General features: G+C 48.0%; 1 protein-coding gene across 2 annotated transcripts in view; it reads right to left on the bottom strand.

The window, feature by feature from the left end:
- Window positions 1–11,145: 11,145 nt before the first annotated feature.
- RPH3AL (rabphilin 3A like (without C2 domains)) overlaps window positions 11,146–14,645 on the bottom strand; it is a 33,485-nt gene continuing 29,985 nt past the window's right edge. For both annotated transcript variants that reach the window (XM_031043568.2, XM_005142959.3), the window contains exon 8: window positions 11,146–13,997. In XM_031043568.2, the coding sequence (XP_030899428.2) occupies window positions 13,963–13,997 (35 nt within the window). In that variant the 3' untranslated portion in view covers window positions 11,146–13,962. The remainder of the gene's footprint in view (window positions 13,998–14,645) is intronic.

Below are 14,645 nucleotides of genomic sequence, written 5' to 3'. Positions count from 1 at the left end.
CTAATCCAGGTTTAATTTCCCTGTTGTTCTGAACAAGGGAACAAGCAGAGGCTTAAGCACATCCGAAGCAAACCCTGTGCCACTCACTCACCCCATGCCCAGGGCAGAGCCATGCAGCAGCCCAGCTTCTGTGACCAAGGAGCCGTCCTGCTGGTGCTACGCAGACGGGCAAACAGAAGGAGGATTCCTACAGCAAACAAAACAGTAGCACATAGATTAAACATGCATCCAAAAACACAGGCTGTCCTCAGGACACACTTCAACCACATTTGTTTCAAACACTAAGCATCAAATTCTGCTGTTGGTTACTCCAGGTTTAAATCAACAAGAACAGGGGCTGATTCGAGTTTAATCAATTCCTTTCAAATGAAAAGCACAGCAGCAGGACTGCACATCCCATTGCTTCCCGGAGTCAATGACTGACCCACTGCTTCTTTATTTGAACTTTCTCAGCTCAAACCCAAACAATACCACAGAAACCCTCTGCTCTGCTGCTGGAAAAGACATCAGCCTGAAGAGTGCATAGATGATGCCAAATTAAAGCCTTGTTATGAACCCGGGGGGACTCACACTGCAGGTTGGGAACAGGGAGGTTTGACAGTCACCCAGGGAGGTGACACAAAGCAGCACAAGCCTGCACAGCCCTAGCTTGCTTTTTCCCAGCCATTTTAAGTCTGTGTTAAACCACAAGTACCCACAGCCTCAGGCGTGAGAGGGTGCCAGCAGATAACACCAGCTCAATCTGGTCGCAGGGGCAGGAACAGGGAATATCAACACTGCCAGCCCAGCTCTGCCAACGCTGCTGGAAGAGACCCCTCCTTCTCTCTGGGGTGACTCAGGAACTCCATTGTCTTCAGTCCACCCTGCTTGTTGTATGAAACACACTTATTTCTTCTTCAAATAAGCTTAGCTCCAGTGTGTATGTGCTCATGGGAAGGGGGTTAATTGGAAAGCAACACGTGCTTTGCTCCTTGGCTCACTCAAGGCACTGTCTTCTGGCTGATGCACAGCTATCACCAATGAGGCTGCTTCCCATGAAAGATCTCTGCCCTCAGTTGCTGGAGAGGCTTGGTTGAACCCACCAAGTGCATTGTGAACCCTACCTCGTCAAACACCCTTTTCATTTGCTAAATAAAGCAATAATAATAATGATAACTAGGAAACTTGGCTAAATAATCCTAAGAAGCTTACTCCAGGCTGTACCGATTAAGGTTCCCCAGCAGTGCCTATGTCCCGGTGCACCCTGGTCCCCACTGCTCCTCTGCATGAATAATACCTGAGGTTATCTGTGCTACAACAGGCCTTGTTAACAACAATTGTTCAACAAGATTTAACCAGCAATTATTAGTTGGGAACAAAATCACTGTGGTAAAATACAGCCCACACTCTATTATAAAGCAGACACAAACAAACCCTATCAGAAAGCCAGGCAAAGGGCAAATGCCAGCAAGACAGGGCCTTCTCCCCTCAAAATACTGCTGAAGGTTCCCCAAGACCTTATGAAACACCCAGATAGTAGCAAGGGTGGATGGCATCTTCCTCACTAGCACTTTGCTACCCACAAATGGACCTGCAAGGGAGCTTCCAAGAGGATAGGAGGAGGCAGGGAGGCATCTGCTCTCATGTGGATCTTCAGTGCCATTCAGGATGGGCCCAGAATAGCTAAACTTTCAGAAGGGGCTGATGTTTAATGTGTAGCATATGTTGCCATTTCAATGTGAATCCCAAAATAGTTGGTGTTTTGTTCTGTAATCTTAATGCACTGGTTTTTGGAGTCCTGTGAAGTATCTTCAGGGAGGAAAAATGTTGTGCACCTGCATCCTGATGTACCATTTCCAACACACTATCAATCACAGTAGATAACCAGCTGCTGTAAATATTAGGAATGAGCTTTTCTTGACTTTTTGCTCTTATTTCCCTCATGGTCCTTGGGTTCCCTCTAGCTCCAGAGCCTTAGCAGGGTTTTGCCATCACAAGGCCAGGCAAAGCCACCTTTTTGCATCATGTTGGCTCTTTTTGTTATGTGCCTGTAAGCCAAACATAAATTCAAGGGAGGGGAGAGTTCTGTGTAGCATCAACTCTTATTAGGCTAATTTTATCTGCTCTCAGTGCCTTTCTGAGCTGGAGTCAATGTCCTCTGACATTATCCAGCTGACGTGCCTCAGTAGTTTTACCCTGCTTTTACCTCTTCCCAACCATCTCCCAGCTGCAGGAGGATGACAGCATCACTACTCCAGACTTCCCAGGCAGCTGGGGCAAAGCCTGATGTTTATTCTGCAGTAGTATCTTACCCTACAGTGGCTGGGACAAGCAGTGAGTGTTGGCTTGGAGAGTTGCACTGCTGCCTCCTCTACACTCAGCTCTTCAGACTCCACAGATGTCCAGAAACAGAGTTAACATCAGCATTTAGGGCCCAGCCCTGTTGCTATGGAAATTGCTAGACTTTCTGCTCACATTTTGATGGGAAGAGGCATTTCAGGAATCACCACTAGCTTCCAGAGTTAACACACGTGGAGCCAAGTGAGCAGCCAAACTTCACGGAGGCAAGGGGAGGACTGCTCCCACCCCATGCTCCAAGAACATGGAGCTGGATGCAGGCAGAGAGAAAAGGCCACCAATAACCGGCAGCATCAAGATGATGCACAGTGAGCTCTGGGGATTCATGAAATAGCATCTTGGTTTTGCAGAATTAAAGAGCAATTTGGCTGCATTAAGAGAGCATTATAGCTGTTCCTCTCCCACATACGCATCAGGCTAACGACATCCTGTCAAAAGCAATCTAACCAAAGCCCCTGTTCAATGCTGATACTTAGTGCAGTAAATGTACCTGTCACAGCTCTGCAATGGCTGGTGGAGCTCTGTCCTGACTGCTGCTCCTCCAAGCTGCTGGGAGTTGTCCTGTCTATCCCTGGACCATTGCCCCAGCGAGCTGCAATGGAATCAGCTGCCAGATCATCTTCCTGACCCCATCCACAAGTCCCAGTATCATGCTAACATTGCAAAAAGCAACACAAATGAAAGAGCAAAATGAAAAGCCTTAGAATCATGCAGAGGAGAAGGACAAATCCGTATCTACTGTGGGGTCAGGCTGCTGGAAGGGGCAAACAGCCTCAGCTTACCTGAACTGGGCAGGGCTGCTCAATGTCGCACTTCAAGCCTGGGCTGAGCCCTTCCCAGGGGCAGGCAGCTCGGAGCAATGCACTGCTGCCAGCCGGCACGAAGCTGCAGGAGCAGCCGGTGACGAGGAAGCCCCGCAGAGCCCCGGCAAGCGGCTACACCGGCACCTGCGGGTTAGCAGCAAAGAAATCGAGGCCACAGCCGAGACAAGCAGACTCCTGCCCAGAGAGCAGCTTTCCTGTTGGCCTGAGGAAAGCAAGCCAACCTGCAGGGTCCCTCTCCTTGCGCATCCACAGGCTCTTTAGCTGTCTGACCTTATGTCACTCGACTCAAGGCAATGCAGGACAAATTTCCATTCCACTGTGGGGAAGCCTGAGCATTTTCCAGCTCTGAGTGAAGCAGTGAAAAGAGAGCTGCAGAGCAAGGGACAGACAGCAGCCAAAAACCAAAACGGAGGAAGATGGGGACAGGTACAGGAGCATGGTTCACCATACAAACATTAGAACTATACCAATCTAAGGGGGGACACCTCCCAGGTCATTAAGCAGCCAGAGGAGTCACTAGATGGCCCTGCTAGTCTTGTTCATCTGATCACAGCAACGGATATTAAGAAATGCTAGTTTAGCTACTCTGCAGGCTTCTGTGGGCTGTGAAATCTGCTCTGAGTCTCCTTCTGGGAGAAAGGGCTTCCCAAGGAGTGCATAGCAGCCAGGTGGTACCTTGGGCAGGAACGTGGAGGGGACAGCCCAGGACACATGGCACCTCTGGGCCTCACCAGAGAGGTGAATGGTCCTTCCCACTCTCACCCTGACCTGGGTGTCCCCTTCGCTCCCTGAGACTTGCTCCACTTGCCAGGGACACTACAAGGCTGTGCCTCAGCGTAATCATATTGACAGTGATGGGTGTAAGAGCCAGGGAACCATATTAATGAGCATCGTGTTGCTAGATAATCATGACATTAGCATTATTGGATTAGGACATTTGCATAAATTGGGCACGAGCTGCTACCTGCATCAAGACATATGTTTACATGAATTTACATCCATTTGCATCCCAATGAAGCTTGTCCAACTGCATCCTCAGCAACTTCCTGGGTGACCAGTCATGGCCATTGGCAGCTGAACTCCAGGAACCATCTCCTGCTGTCATGCACAAGACCAGGCCACCCAGATACCAAAACCCAGCAATTTTTCTTTCTCAGGGTATTACACGGGTCACATCTCAGCTGGGATAGGCATGCCCTTTGCAGGGGTAAGGCACCCCCAGCCTCAGCACTGGGGTCACTCAGGCTCTTCCCACTCTTCCCACTCCCCATGGAGTCTGTTGCCTCCTGAGAGCCCAGCTCCTGTGTCCCAAGGTAATGGGCAGTTAAATCCATCCTACTCACAGCTGTGAAAAGAGCTCAATAAAACACTCCCAGCAGGCTGCAAAGCTCAGGATTTAAGAGGCCAATAAAGGGAACCCAAAATGAACTCTTTTTCTCTTCCTTTTCTTTTTTTTTTAATCGCATGATCTCTGATTCAATTACTTGATTTTACAGGGGAGAGGAGACAGATCCAATTACTTGATTCCTGATTTCTTAACATAGAAATATGGACTCTGCATCCATAGACCACAGAAAGACAAAAATCCCTTCGAAGCTGCATTGCAACAATTTGGAGGCATCATCTGATTTATATGGCTGTAAGAAATAAGCAGTTTCCCCTCCTGGCCTCTTCAGCAAAACCTGCTCCAGCACTAAAGTAGTGCAGTAATATCTGAGCACAGAGTCCTGCAACCCACCCACCAAATTACAGGGAGAGGCAGGCAGTGGAGCAGCTCACTGGCTATCTGCCCCGAAAAGCCTTTCTAATGTAGAGCTGCATGAGGAATTACCCAGTCCCTTCTCAGACCTGGTAATTATGAGTTGGGATGGATCAGAAGGTGCATGCTCACTCCCTGGGCATCTCCAGCCCCAGAAATCGCTGCTGTGCTCCTTCCAAACACTGACATGAAAACAGGCCAGCCCGGCAGTGTCCAAACCATTTCCATCAAGACTCAGTAACCACAAGCCTCACCACCACCGAAAGCTTAGTGAATTACAGTAACTTATCTCCAAGCACTGGCCTGCATGATGCAAAGAGCTAAACCCTGAAGTGCCCTTGGGATTGAACATGCCTGAACTAATCAACAGCAATGAGAGCAGCAAGCCCTGCAGGGAGCTCGGTGGGAAGTTTGCTGGGATGTGGTGAGCTGGAGCAGCCCTCTCTCCCATTACCTGGTGCCATGCAAATAAAAGCACTGCTCCGACAAAAATCATCTGGTATTTTTGGGGTCTGTTCACTCAAACCAACCCATATCCTCTTGGTTTCATGCCACTTCCTGCAGCTGAAATAACTGGAAAGAAGCAGCATTAAGAAGCTGCTCACTTGGAGGAACCTGGCTTGCAGGGACCCTGCTCTCAGCCTCACTGTGCCCAGCAAAGCCTTGTCCCATCTCACAGTTGGATCAGCTGTGTGCTTGCATGGCTGCACAGCATCTCCCAGTGAAGAGGGACCAGCCCTGTCACTGCAGCACAGCAGCAGGAGAGGGAAATGGCATGTCCTGTCACTACCTGGCTCCCACCCACCACCTCTGCCACTGCTAGCTTCAAAGCCTTTAGCATTGCTCTGCTTTAAGGACTCAAGTTATTAAATGGGGACATTTTAACCTGTAAAAAGCATGACAACACCCTTGGCTGGAAGGCAGCTGAGAAGTTCCCAGTGGATTTGGAAAACTCTTACCCTTTATTTTCAATAGAGTGCATTGTCTTTCACCCAAAGGCAGTGGTCAGTTCCCATATTTGTAAACTTTTGGGCTCACAAAGCTCATGAGAAGTAGAAACCAATCTGGCAGAGGGATCAGAGGGCTCCATCTCAATGGGATGGATAGCACCAGAATCCCCACCTAAAAAAATCCTGCTTGGCAGAACACATTTGTACATGATTGTGTCATTAGGTGCCAATGCCAACTGTTAATGCTTAGTGACTTTGCATCACAAGCAACGAAGGTGGGTTTCCAACATGGCAACAGGAGAAAGGAATGTACTGGTGCACTGCTCGCAGGACATGGGCTCAGGCAGGGGCAGAGCACTCACATTATTTATTACCATGTAGATGGGCCCCTGAATGGCAGCTACTTGAGTGTTTGATCAGGCCAGGACTGTTCAGTGTGGCTCACAGCTGGAGACACCAGATAACAGGAGAAAATGAAACCCCTTTTCCTCTCTGTCCTGGCCTCTCTAGTGGTCCTGTGTCAGAAAAGAGAAAGAAGAAAGAAAAAACCAAAAGCCCAATAAATTAGGTCCACTGCTGTACAACCGCCAGCCCTGCATCTTCAGTGGGGATGTTGGACCTCCAGCAAGGATTGTCAGGCAGGGCCTGGAGGATGTGAAGATGAAAGTTCAGGGATGCAGTCCCTGGCATAGGAAGGGAAAGAGCCCATGGAGAGAGGCAGTGATGATTTCCAGCTAGGGAGGAGCAAGCACAGGCCAGCTCAGCTCCAGCCTTTGCCCTGATATTCCCAGCCAAGCTCCAGGCAGAGCTGAAGGAAGCAGAACCAGGAGGGCAGAGCGAGTGCCCTCAGCAGAGAGCTGTGCTCTCCTGGCTGCAGCCTGAAGGAGCAGAACCAGCCCTGTGCACAGTTCTGGCTGTCCTTGCATGGTGGTCTGCAGACCTTGACGAAGGAGGGGCTCAGCTTCCACCGGCATCCCTGCCCCCCTGCAGCGTGTCTGTGCTTCCATGAGCTGCTTCCCCATTGAACAAACCCCTTTTCTCTGCCTTTCCCACACGCTGGTGTCTCGCCCACCTCTTAAAAACATCTGTGGGACTGAGCCCATGCTGCAGAAATATGATTCCTGTATACTCCCCTCTCCACAGAGGCAATGAAATGGGCTGCATCTGCTTTCTTCCCTTCTTTTCCAGTCCTTTCACCCTCCTTTCCCTATCTTTGAGGAACAGATGCACCCATTCATAGCCATGCAAAAGAAAGTGCGCATTTGCCTTTCCAACTGCAGTGCAGCTGGTAAAGCACAGGAGGGAAAATTATGTTTTGAATGAATACACAAATTATCTGCACTGATCTTATTACACTTGAATAGCAAACCGACAGGAAAAAGAAAACATGAAAGAGAAAGGCATTGTTTGGGCTGTGCCGATGTACCTTCATTATTGTTTATCCCCTCCAACCACTCCATCATCCTAATCCCACTGTCTCCCACAGTGACAGGTCAGTAACGGTGATCTCCTAAATAGCATGATACTGAAGCTCCCAGAATGAATACAGCAGGATGCAAACCTGGCGAGGCAATGCCTGGGAGATGGCAGCACCTCTGGATGCTTGCCCTGCAATTCCCAAGGCAGGTCCAGACCAAGCATCCAATTACTCACAAACATTATCGTATTGGTGTCAAAGGATTCATATTACAGTGGTACCAATTAGCAGAGTGCTGGAATACACTGGGGTGATCCAGAAACAAAGGCTCAGTAACCCCCTAACCCAAATCCTTGCAGATATTCATCACATGAATAAATCCCCAAAGCACCCAGCAGACCTGTACAAGAGGGTGCATGCAGGGCAGAAGGTTCCCTCGTGCCTTGATGATCGGCTTTTACATAGGGCCAACATATGTGGCTCTGTGCAGGCTCAAGACCTCGCACCAGGGGTCCTAGCTCACTGGGCAGCACTAAAAGCAAAGCAGAGAAGCACTAGCAGCTCACTGCATCCCCACATGGGGCATCCTTCACGTTCAACCCTTGGAGAGGGGCTGGGTTTGTATCCCATTGAGTCCTCTGCAGGGAACAGAATTTGTTCTCCCTCCCCAGCCTTCCTCCAACACAGCAGGGAGAAAAAGCCCATCTTGTAAAATTTCCACATGGGAAACAACCTCTGTGTTCCAAGAGGACAGGAACCAAAAATCATGATTAAACACATGAACTCCACCACACAATAGCTTTGCAATCCCTTAGCCCTTAGATCCAAAGATGTCCATGACTCCCGAGGGCTCAGGCAGGACAGTGTGGGCACCTCCTCCCCAGTGCAGTGGCATCTAATCAGCCTAGGTGACAACAGCTAATTCCTCATGCTACACACAACACAGCGACTCCAGCGAGTACAGAAAAACAATCACAAGGTGGAAATTCAAACAGAACACGAGTCACCTGCTATCAAAACAGGGGAAAATTGGCAAGTTTCCTACTTCGCACTTACTACATCAAGGCTGTTCAATGATGCTAATTAAACAGGTACCTCCCAGACATAGCCAGAAAGATTTACATCCCTAATTTGCATTTCTCGGTTTATGTTTCTGTCCTCCAAGGCACCATTTTAATGGTCACGGTGTGATTGCTTGGAGGAGTTTAATTTTGCCTGAGTGTCATTTGACAATGAAGGTCTGTCCCATCAGTGTCTTGACAATTGCTCACCCAGGGTCCAGATCTTGCCCTCTGCTCTTCTGCAGTGGGGCTCAGCTGTTCTCCGAGATTTTCTCTGTCTCTTGAGCTTGGCTTCAGTAGTAGACATATAAATAATGCTGGGCACAGCCACTTGCAATGATCCAGCTGCTGTCCTTGTTCAGGGGCTGGGTATGTATCACTCTGGGGACTCTTTTGGGGGTGAATGAACCTTAGAAATACCCAGCACAGAGCCAGCACCAGCAGCCTGTCTGGGGGACATGGTACAGGGTTGTTACTACAAAGCAGAGCAGCACTGGAAATCAAGGACCAGTCTCAGAGCTGTGATCTCTTCACACAGCTCCAAAATCCAGCCCCAAAACCCAAGCCCAGAATGTGGCTGCTCCAGGGCAGCTCCTGCAGAAGTGGTTACTCCAGTGGGACGGTGCAGACCAGCAGAAGGGGAGGTATATCATTGCAGATAATTAAAAGTGGCCACACCACTGTGATAATTAGTGTGAAAGCAGAAGTCATTCACACTCAGGAGGGGGAAGGTGTCTCTGCCAACACCCCTTGCCCAGATGGTCCTGATAAGGCCCTGATTAGCTGCAAGTCTCCAGCCCCAGATAATAACTGCTTACAGTGATTAGGCTGGTAACAGACTTGATGAGAAAAAGGAGGTGGTGACACCTGTTTGCTGCATTTGGTCAACTACAGAGTACCTGGGGAGCATCTAGGAGGAAACAGCTTATAGCTGGGGGCCAAGAGAGGGCTCAGAGCATAACAGTTGCTGTTAAACTGTTGCAGTCCACAACAAAAATACTTTCAAACCACAATCTATCCTTCCTGGCAAAATACAAATACATCACATAGAGACACTCATTCCAGAGAGGGAAAACAAGAGCAACAATCCCTCCAAGATTTTACAAACAGCTTCCAGTGCCAGACAGAAATCAGTGCAGAAAAAAGGAAACACGACGGATGCCTTCAAAAGACCCACAGAACCTCTGCAAAGCATGGAGTGTGTATAGCACTGCTTGAGGGGATCTGAAATGAGCAGCTCCCAGGCACTGATCAAAGCAGCACCGTTGGGTGCTCGTGGACATCTTAGGGGCTGCTTGGCAGCAGGACATAGTCTACAGCAATCCATTACACCAGCCATGGGGCTGGCTCCTTTCACGTTTTGCTATGAAGGTAACAAGAGGAAATATTTGTGCAGGGAGAAAGGTGTAGGGCAGGGGTGTACGAGGACGGCAGGTAGCACACGTTGCGTTCCTGTCTGCACTGCTATGGAGCTAGACAGAAAAAGCCTCTCAAGCATTGCAGGCATTTCTAGAGCTACCTGAATAAGAGGCAATGGTCAGAAGGGAATCTGAATAAGCAGCTCAAGATAGAATTTTTCCAACTTGCTTACCTGTCACCCACCATCCTGTGCCTGCTGAAAGCATCATTATTCAATTGCAGCATCAGCCCTTCAACACTTCCCTGAACTCTTTGTCAATCACACCTACCTGTGAAAACAAGGTGTTATGATCGGAAAAGCAGTCTCCATCATGGAGTGGAACAGAGCAATGGGAGTGGTGGCAGGAATAAATGGAAGAGGTGGGCTGGTGAGACATTGCTGCTACCAGCCCTCTCCCCTGGAAGGAAACATCTGGGAGGGGTAGGGAGGAGAGAAGAGCAACTGCTGCTAAGTTTCATTTTACAGGTGAACTTCAGCCATCTGCAGAGGTTATCTGCCATTTTGGGTCGCTGCCCAAACACTCCAGATGACAGTCCAGGGCCTTGCTGACCGATTCAGTAATGGCCAGAAACACATTGTCTAAACAGCAGCTGGTAGCCCATTTGCTTCAGCTATGTTGAACTACTATGCACAGCTCCTGCAGAGAAAGCAAACTCTTTCCTCTCAAACTATAGCTGCAAAAAGCAAACACGGCAACTTGGCAATTCATGACCAGTGTTTTTTGACTCAGGGAGATCCCACAGTTGACTTTCCCATGTACTGGCTGTTGTCATGACAAGCGGAGGAGGGAAGGAACAATGTAAGAGACGGTTAGTCCTTGACACACTCCATCCTTGGACTAATGGCAGCTCCCCAGCAAAACAATCCCAACAGCAATTATCGAGGCTCTTTAAATTGGGAAAAGCAAAAACAGATTAAAAAGCCATTTGGAACCTTGAAGCTGAATGCCAAGTGGAAGAGAAGGCTGAGCAGCCAAGGCTGCACACTCCTGGTGAACAATGCTGAGACGCTTTGCTGTAGACAAAGCTAAATGGACCCCAGTTGTCAAACCTGAGCAAGGCTGTGGGGACAGTACTTGACAGAGTGGCAATCAGTGCTGCTTTATCCTAAGTGGTTACAGTGTGGAAAACCTTCCACAGAGGGGCTAAGGAGCACTCCTGTACTCCCCTGCCATTGCCACCACAAGGTACTAAAGAGAGGCAAGACAAAAGACGACTTTCAAGTGCAGAATTCAATTATACTCCAGCCACGTGAATCACCATTCCACCGGCTGGATCATTTTCTTTCCTTGCTGGAGCCAGCCCAAGGATTTGGAGAGTATCTGCAACCTGGGAATGGAAAAAAACTTTTTACTATTTCAAGAATGGCAAGCAGTTGTTCCTGAGCCAAAGCTTTATTGTTTCCAGTAGTAATACACTACATAAAAGTTGTAAGGGATGGAGACAAGAACAACAAAGTAATGAAACACAAATGACAAGAGCAGACTAAGCACTATTCACTGAGCCCTTCTTGTCCACCTTGAGCCAACTCAAAAGACTGACAAATGGTAGGGGTTTAGGACAATATTCCAATGAAAGCTACAAAACATAACCAAGAGAGATGCGACAAAGGGAAAAGTGGTCTTTAACAGAACATATAAGCTCCTGCTGTCCCTTCACCACATTCACGTGTGGCTAGATCACATTCTCCTGAGCTATAACCTTCCCTCAATCCACAAAACGTTTTTCCACAGATGACTGAACAGTTCTGGTTTGAACTCGTGGGATTACTTCACAGAGGTAAAATATAGAGGTAAGAAGTTTCCAGTCTCACTGGTACAAGAGCAGTCCCAGATTTATCCCTGACACTGTTTATAGAAAACCTAGTCTCACTTAAAACCCAAACCCATACCTCACAGCAGCACAGTAAGCCAGCAAGGATTACCAGGTTCCTGTGCAGAGCTGGCAACCCACAGTGTGGTAAAGTCTGTGGGAAGTAAGAGTGGGAGTGAAAACACAGCAGACCTGGCTTGCACTGTCCAGGAATGAAGGATAAGGAGAGTTTGAAATTACATGCTCTGGTTTAAAACCTCTTTCCAACTCCAGTGTAGTTTTTTATGAGAAAGTAACAGGTTAAAAGAAAACTGAATCTATTTTCAAGTGTCTTTTTCCTTCTCCTTTTTCTATAGAATTAACTTAGGCTGTCAGGCCAGACTGTCTGAGGCACTGCAGTAATGACAGTGCAAGCAAGACAGTCTCAGTAGGACTGTCAAAAGCTCCAAGGCAAAACAGGACTTATTTTGGTGGCAAAACACTTCTGAAATGGAAGACCCTACAGCTCAGAGAGGAAACAGCACAGCTTCAGCTCAGAAATCACACCAGCAAAAGCTGACTTTTGGATTTACTTTTCCTGAAATAATAATAATTTTGGCATTACCCCTTTCAGAGATGCCGCTGGTTGAGTCTCAACGGCCAGGTTTAAACACAGACCACAACATAAAGCATCCCTCAGTGGAGTACAGCTTCATCCCTTGCTCTCTTCAACACCAATGCAGTTTCTCTTTATGTCACCTCAAAGAGCCCACATCATCCAAAGTTTTGTTTTTATTTTTCAAAGGGTAGAAACAGATCACAGAGGAAGAGCTGGAAGGAATTTCCCAGCAACCTGCCATAGCATGGTAATGGGAAAAGAGTAAGGGAATGCTCCTCTGTTGGACCATGGTCATTTAGAAGGGAAGTCAAGGATTGATTTCCGATCTCCTGTTAGAGTGTTCCAACACCCAATCCCATTTATCTTCATGCTGCAGCCATTTGTAAGAGCATATACCACAAAGAACCCAGCAGCAAAGGAGAACAAAACAAAGGCGTAATACCCAAGGGAAAAGGCTGACATTAACAGGCACAAATTGCCTTTAAATCCATGATTTCAGAAGGAACTTTTTGAAATCCTTTGTTTATTCTGCTAAAGACAGGTCAGATAGAAAGCATTTAATAAAATCCACAGGCTCGCACTTGCTTAATGTGGGTTTTGTTCAGGCCTTCAAAGATCTAATTGCTCAAGAGATGTCAGGTAATTTAATTTTTCTCATCTGTCAGGCCTTAGAGGGATATTGTCCATCCTGGAGAATAAGCAGGACCAGGGCACACAGCTTTCTACAGCCTGACTCATGGTGATAGCATCACAGTCAGCCAGATGCTCAAGACTTGCAGGAAAAAGGCAAAACAAAGGCTTCTGCTAATGCAAGAGACAAAAAGGTATGCATGTGGAAGGAGAATCTGTACTGCTTAACAAGATAAAGTAATTTGAAAGCTTTTATCCTATTTGGACACACAAAGGCAGCCAGTGGGCCACGGGTCGGTGGGCATTCTCACACCAGGAGATGCAGCACACAGGCAGTGCCCATGATCCCACTGGCAAAGCACCACCACAGAACACACAAGCCAGTGCACAGCCAGGAGAAGCAAAAAATTCACAGTAAACTTCTTTGAGCATTTCTTTACTACCTGAAGTGCCCCCTTGAGCAGACAGCCCTATCACAGAGACCTCAGTGGAAGCAAACAGGAGCATGACTTTGCCAGCCGATTCAGGATGCCACCACCAAACTCCTACCAAACCAGAACAACAATGACAAGAAACTTAAGGGTTAACACCCTGGTCCCAGGGAATCAAGTGCAAATCAAAGCCCTAGTCTCACTATTTCGGCTCACAGAGGGAAATTCACCCCTGGGTTGAAAGCAGTAGAAGTAGCAGTTTCCTCACACCTCCTTTCAGGGATATAGGGGTGAATTCCCCTTTCTTCTGAAGATTGCAAAGCCAGACTGCAAACCAGGAAATGAACCCAGAGCTGGGCTTGACAAGCCAGGAACAGCAGAGGCAGCACATGTTTCTTCAGCTCCTGTGAACACACTTTGTGCATCCTTTCCAAGAAACATGGGTCTGGACCCCATGACAGCACTGCACAGTACAGTACTCTTTTCTGAGCAGTACCCCAAAGTGCAAGTCAGTCAGCAGAAGGGGAAGTCAGACCAAACCATAAATCAAGTCAGTGAGGCAGGGAAGACAGGCAAGTGCTTCCCTAGGTGCCATTGTGTTGCTAATGCCTGTGCAAGAGTATCATGAAGTCACCAGCAGCAGTTGTTGTCTGGAGTGAGGTCTACAGGAATGGGCAATGGGCAAGCGTTGGATCCAGGCAAAGCAGCTCCATCTTCACCTCCATCAGCGTCGTGTTCTGGTGTGGATGAACCGTTTGCCTTCAAAATACATAAAGACATAAGTTTTGTTTGGAAAGCAGTGAAGGGGAGAGGACTTGACGTAGTTATTATTTTATGTTTCTTTTACATGCTCAGTGCCATTTTAAAAGCTTCCTAAAAATAATAATGAAGAGAACGTCTATGCATCATTACTTCACACTCTGTCAGCAGTCAGGGCCCATTACACTTTATTAAAGAAAGAAAAGACAGGGGAAAGAAACAGGGAAAGAAAGAGAAAGAAGAAATTGTACTGTTAGAACTGGTCCTCTGGCATATGCCTCCCTCAAAGGGGGACAGACAGAGAGCCAAGCCTCAGCTCTTGGAGCTTTCCAAACCAGGTGAACATCTACGTGCCACAGAGCAGGTCCTCCACAGCATCTTCCTCCTGGCCATAGACAGGAGCCATGGCAGAATGCAGTCACTACCATGGCTGGGGATGAGTGCAGGATAGCAATGCTCTCCTGCAGAAGGTACTCATGCTCATGTCAGCTAAACAAACCTGAGCTAATCACTGCAGCAGCCCCTGGTGAAACTCAGGTTCTGCTGGGACGTGCTGCTTCCAGTGCACAGGGTGAAATGCGGGGCTGGCAATGTGAAGTGCTCTAAGACAGCAGTGGGTCAGTGCTACTTTCTCTCCATCTTCTTTGA

This window comes from Melopsittacus undulatus, chromosome 13 (assembly GCF_012275295.1).
Source record: "Melopsittacus undulatus isolate bMelUnd1 chromosome 13, bMelUnd1.mat.Z, whole genome shotgun sequence".
NCBI classification, from domain to species: Eukaryota; Metazoa; Chordata; class Aves; order Psittaciformes; family Psittaculidae; genus Melopsittacus; species Melopsittacus undulatus.
Note: the sequence above shows the minus strand (reverse complement) of the source record. Positions and strands in the feature narration are given on the sequence as shown.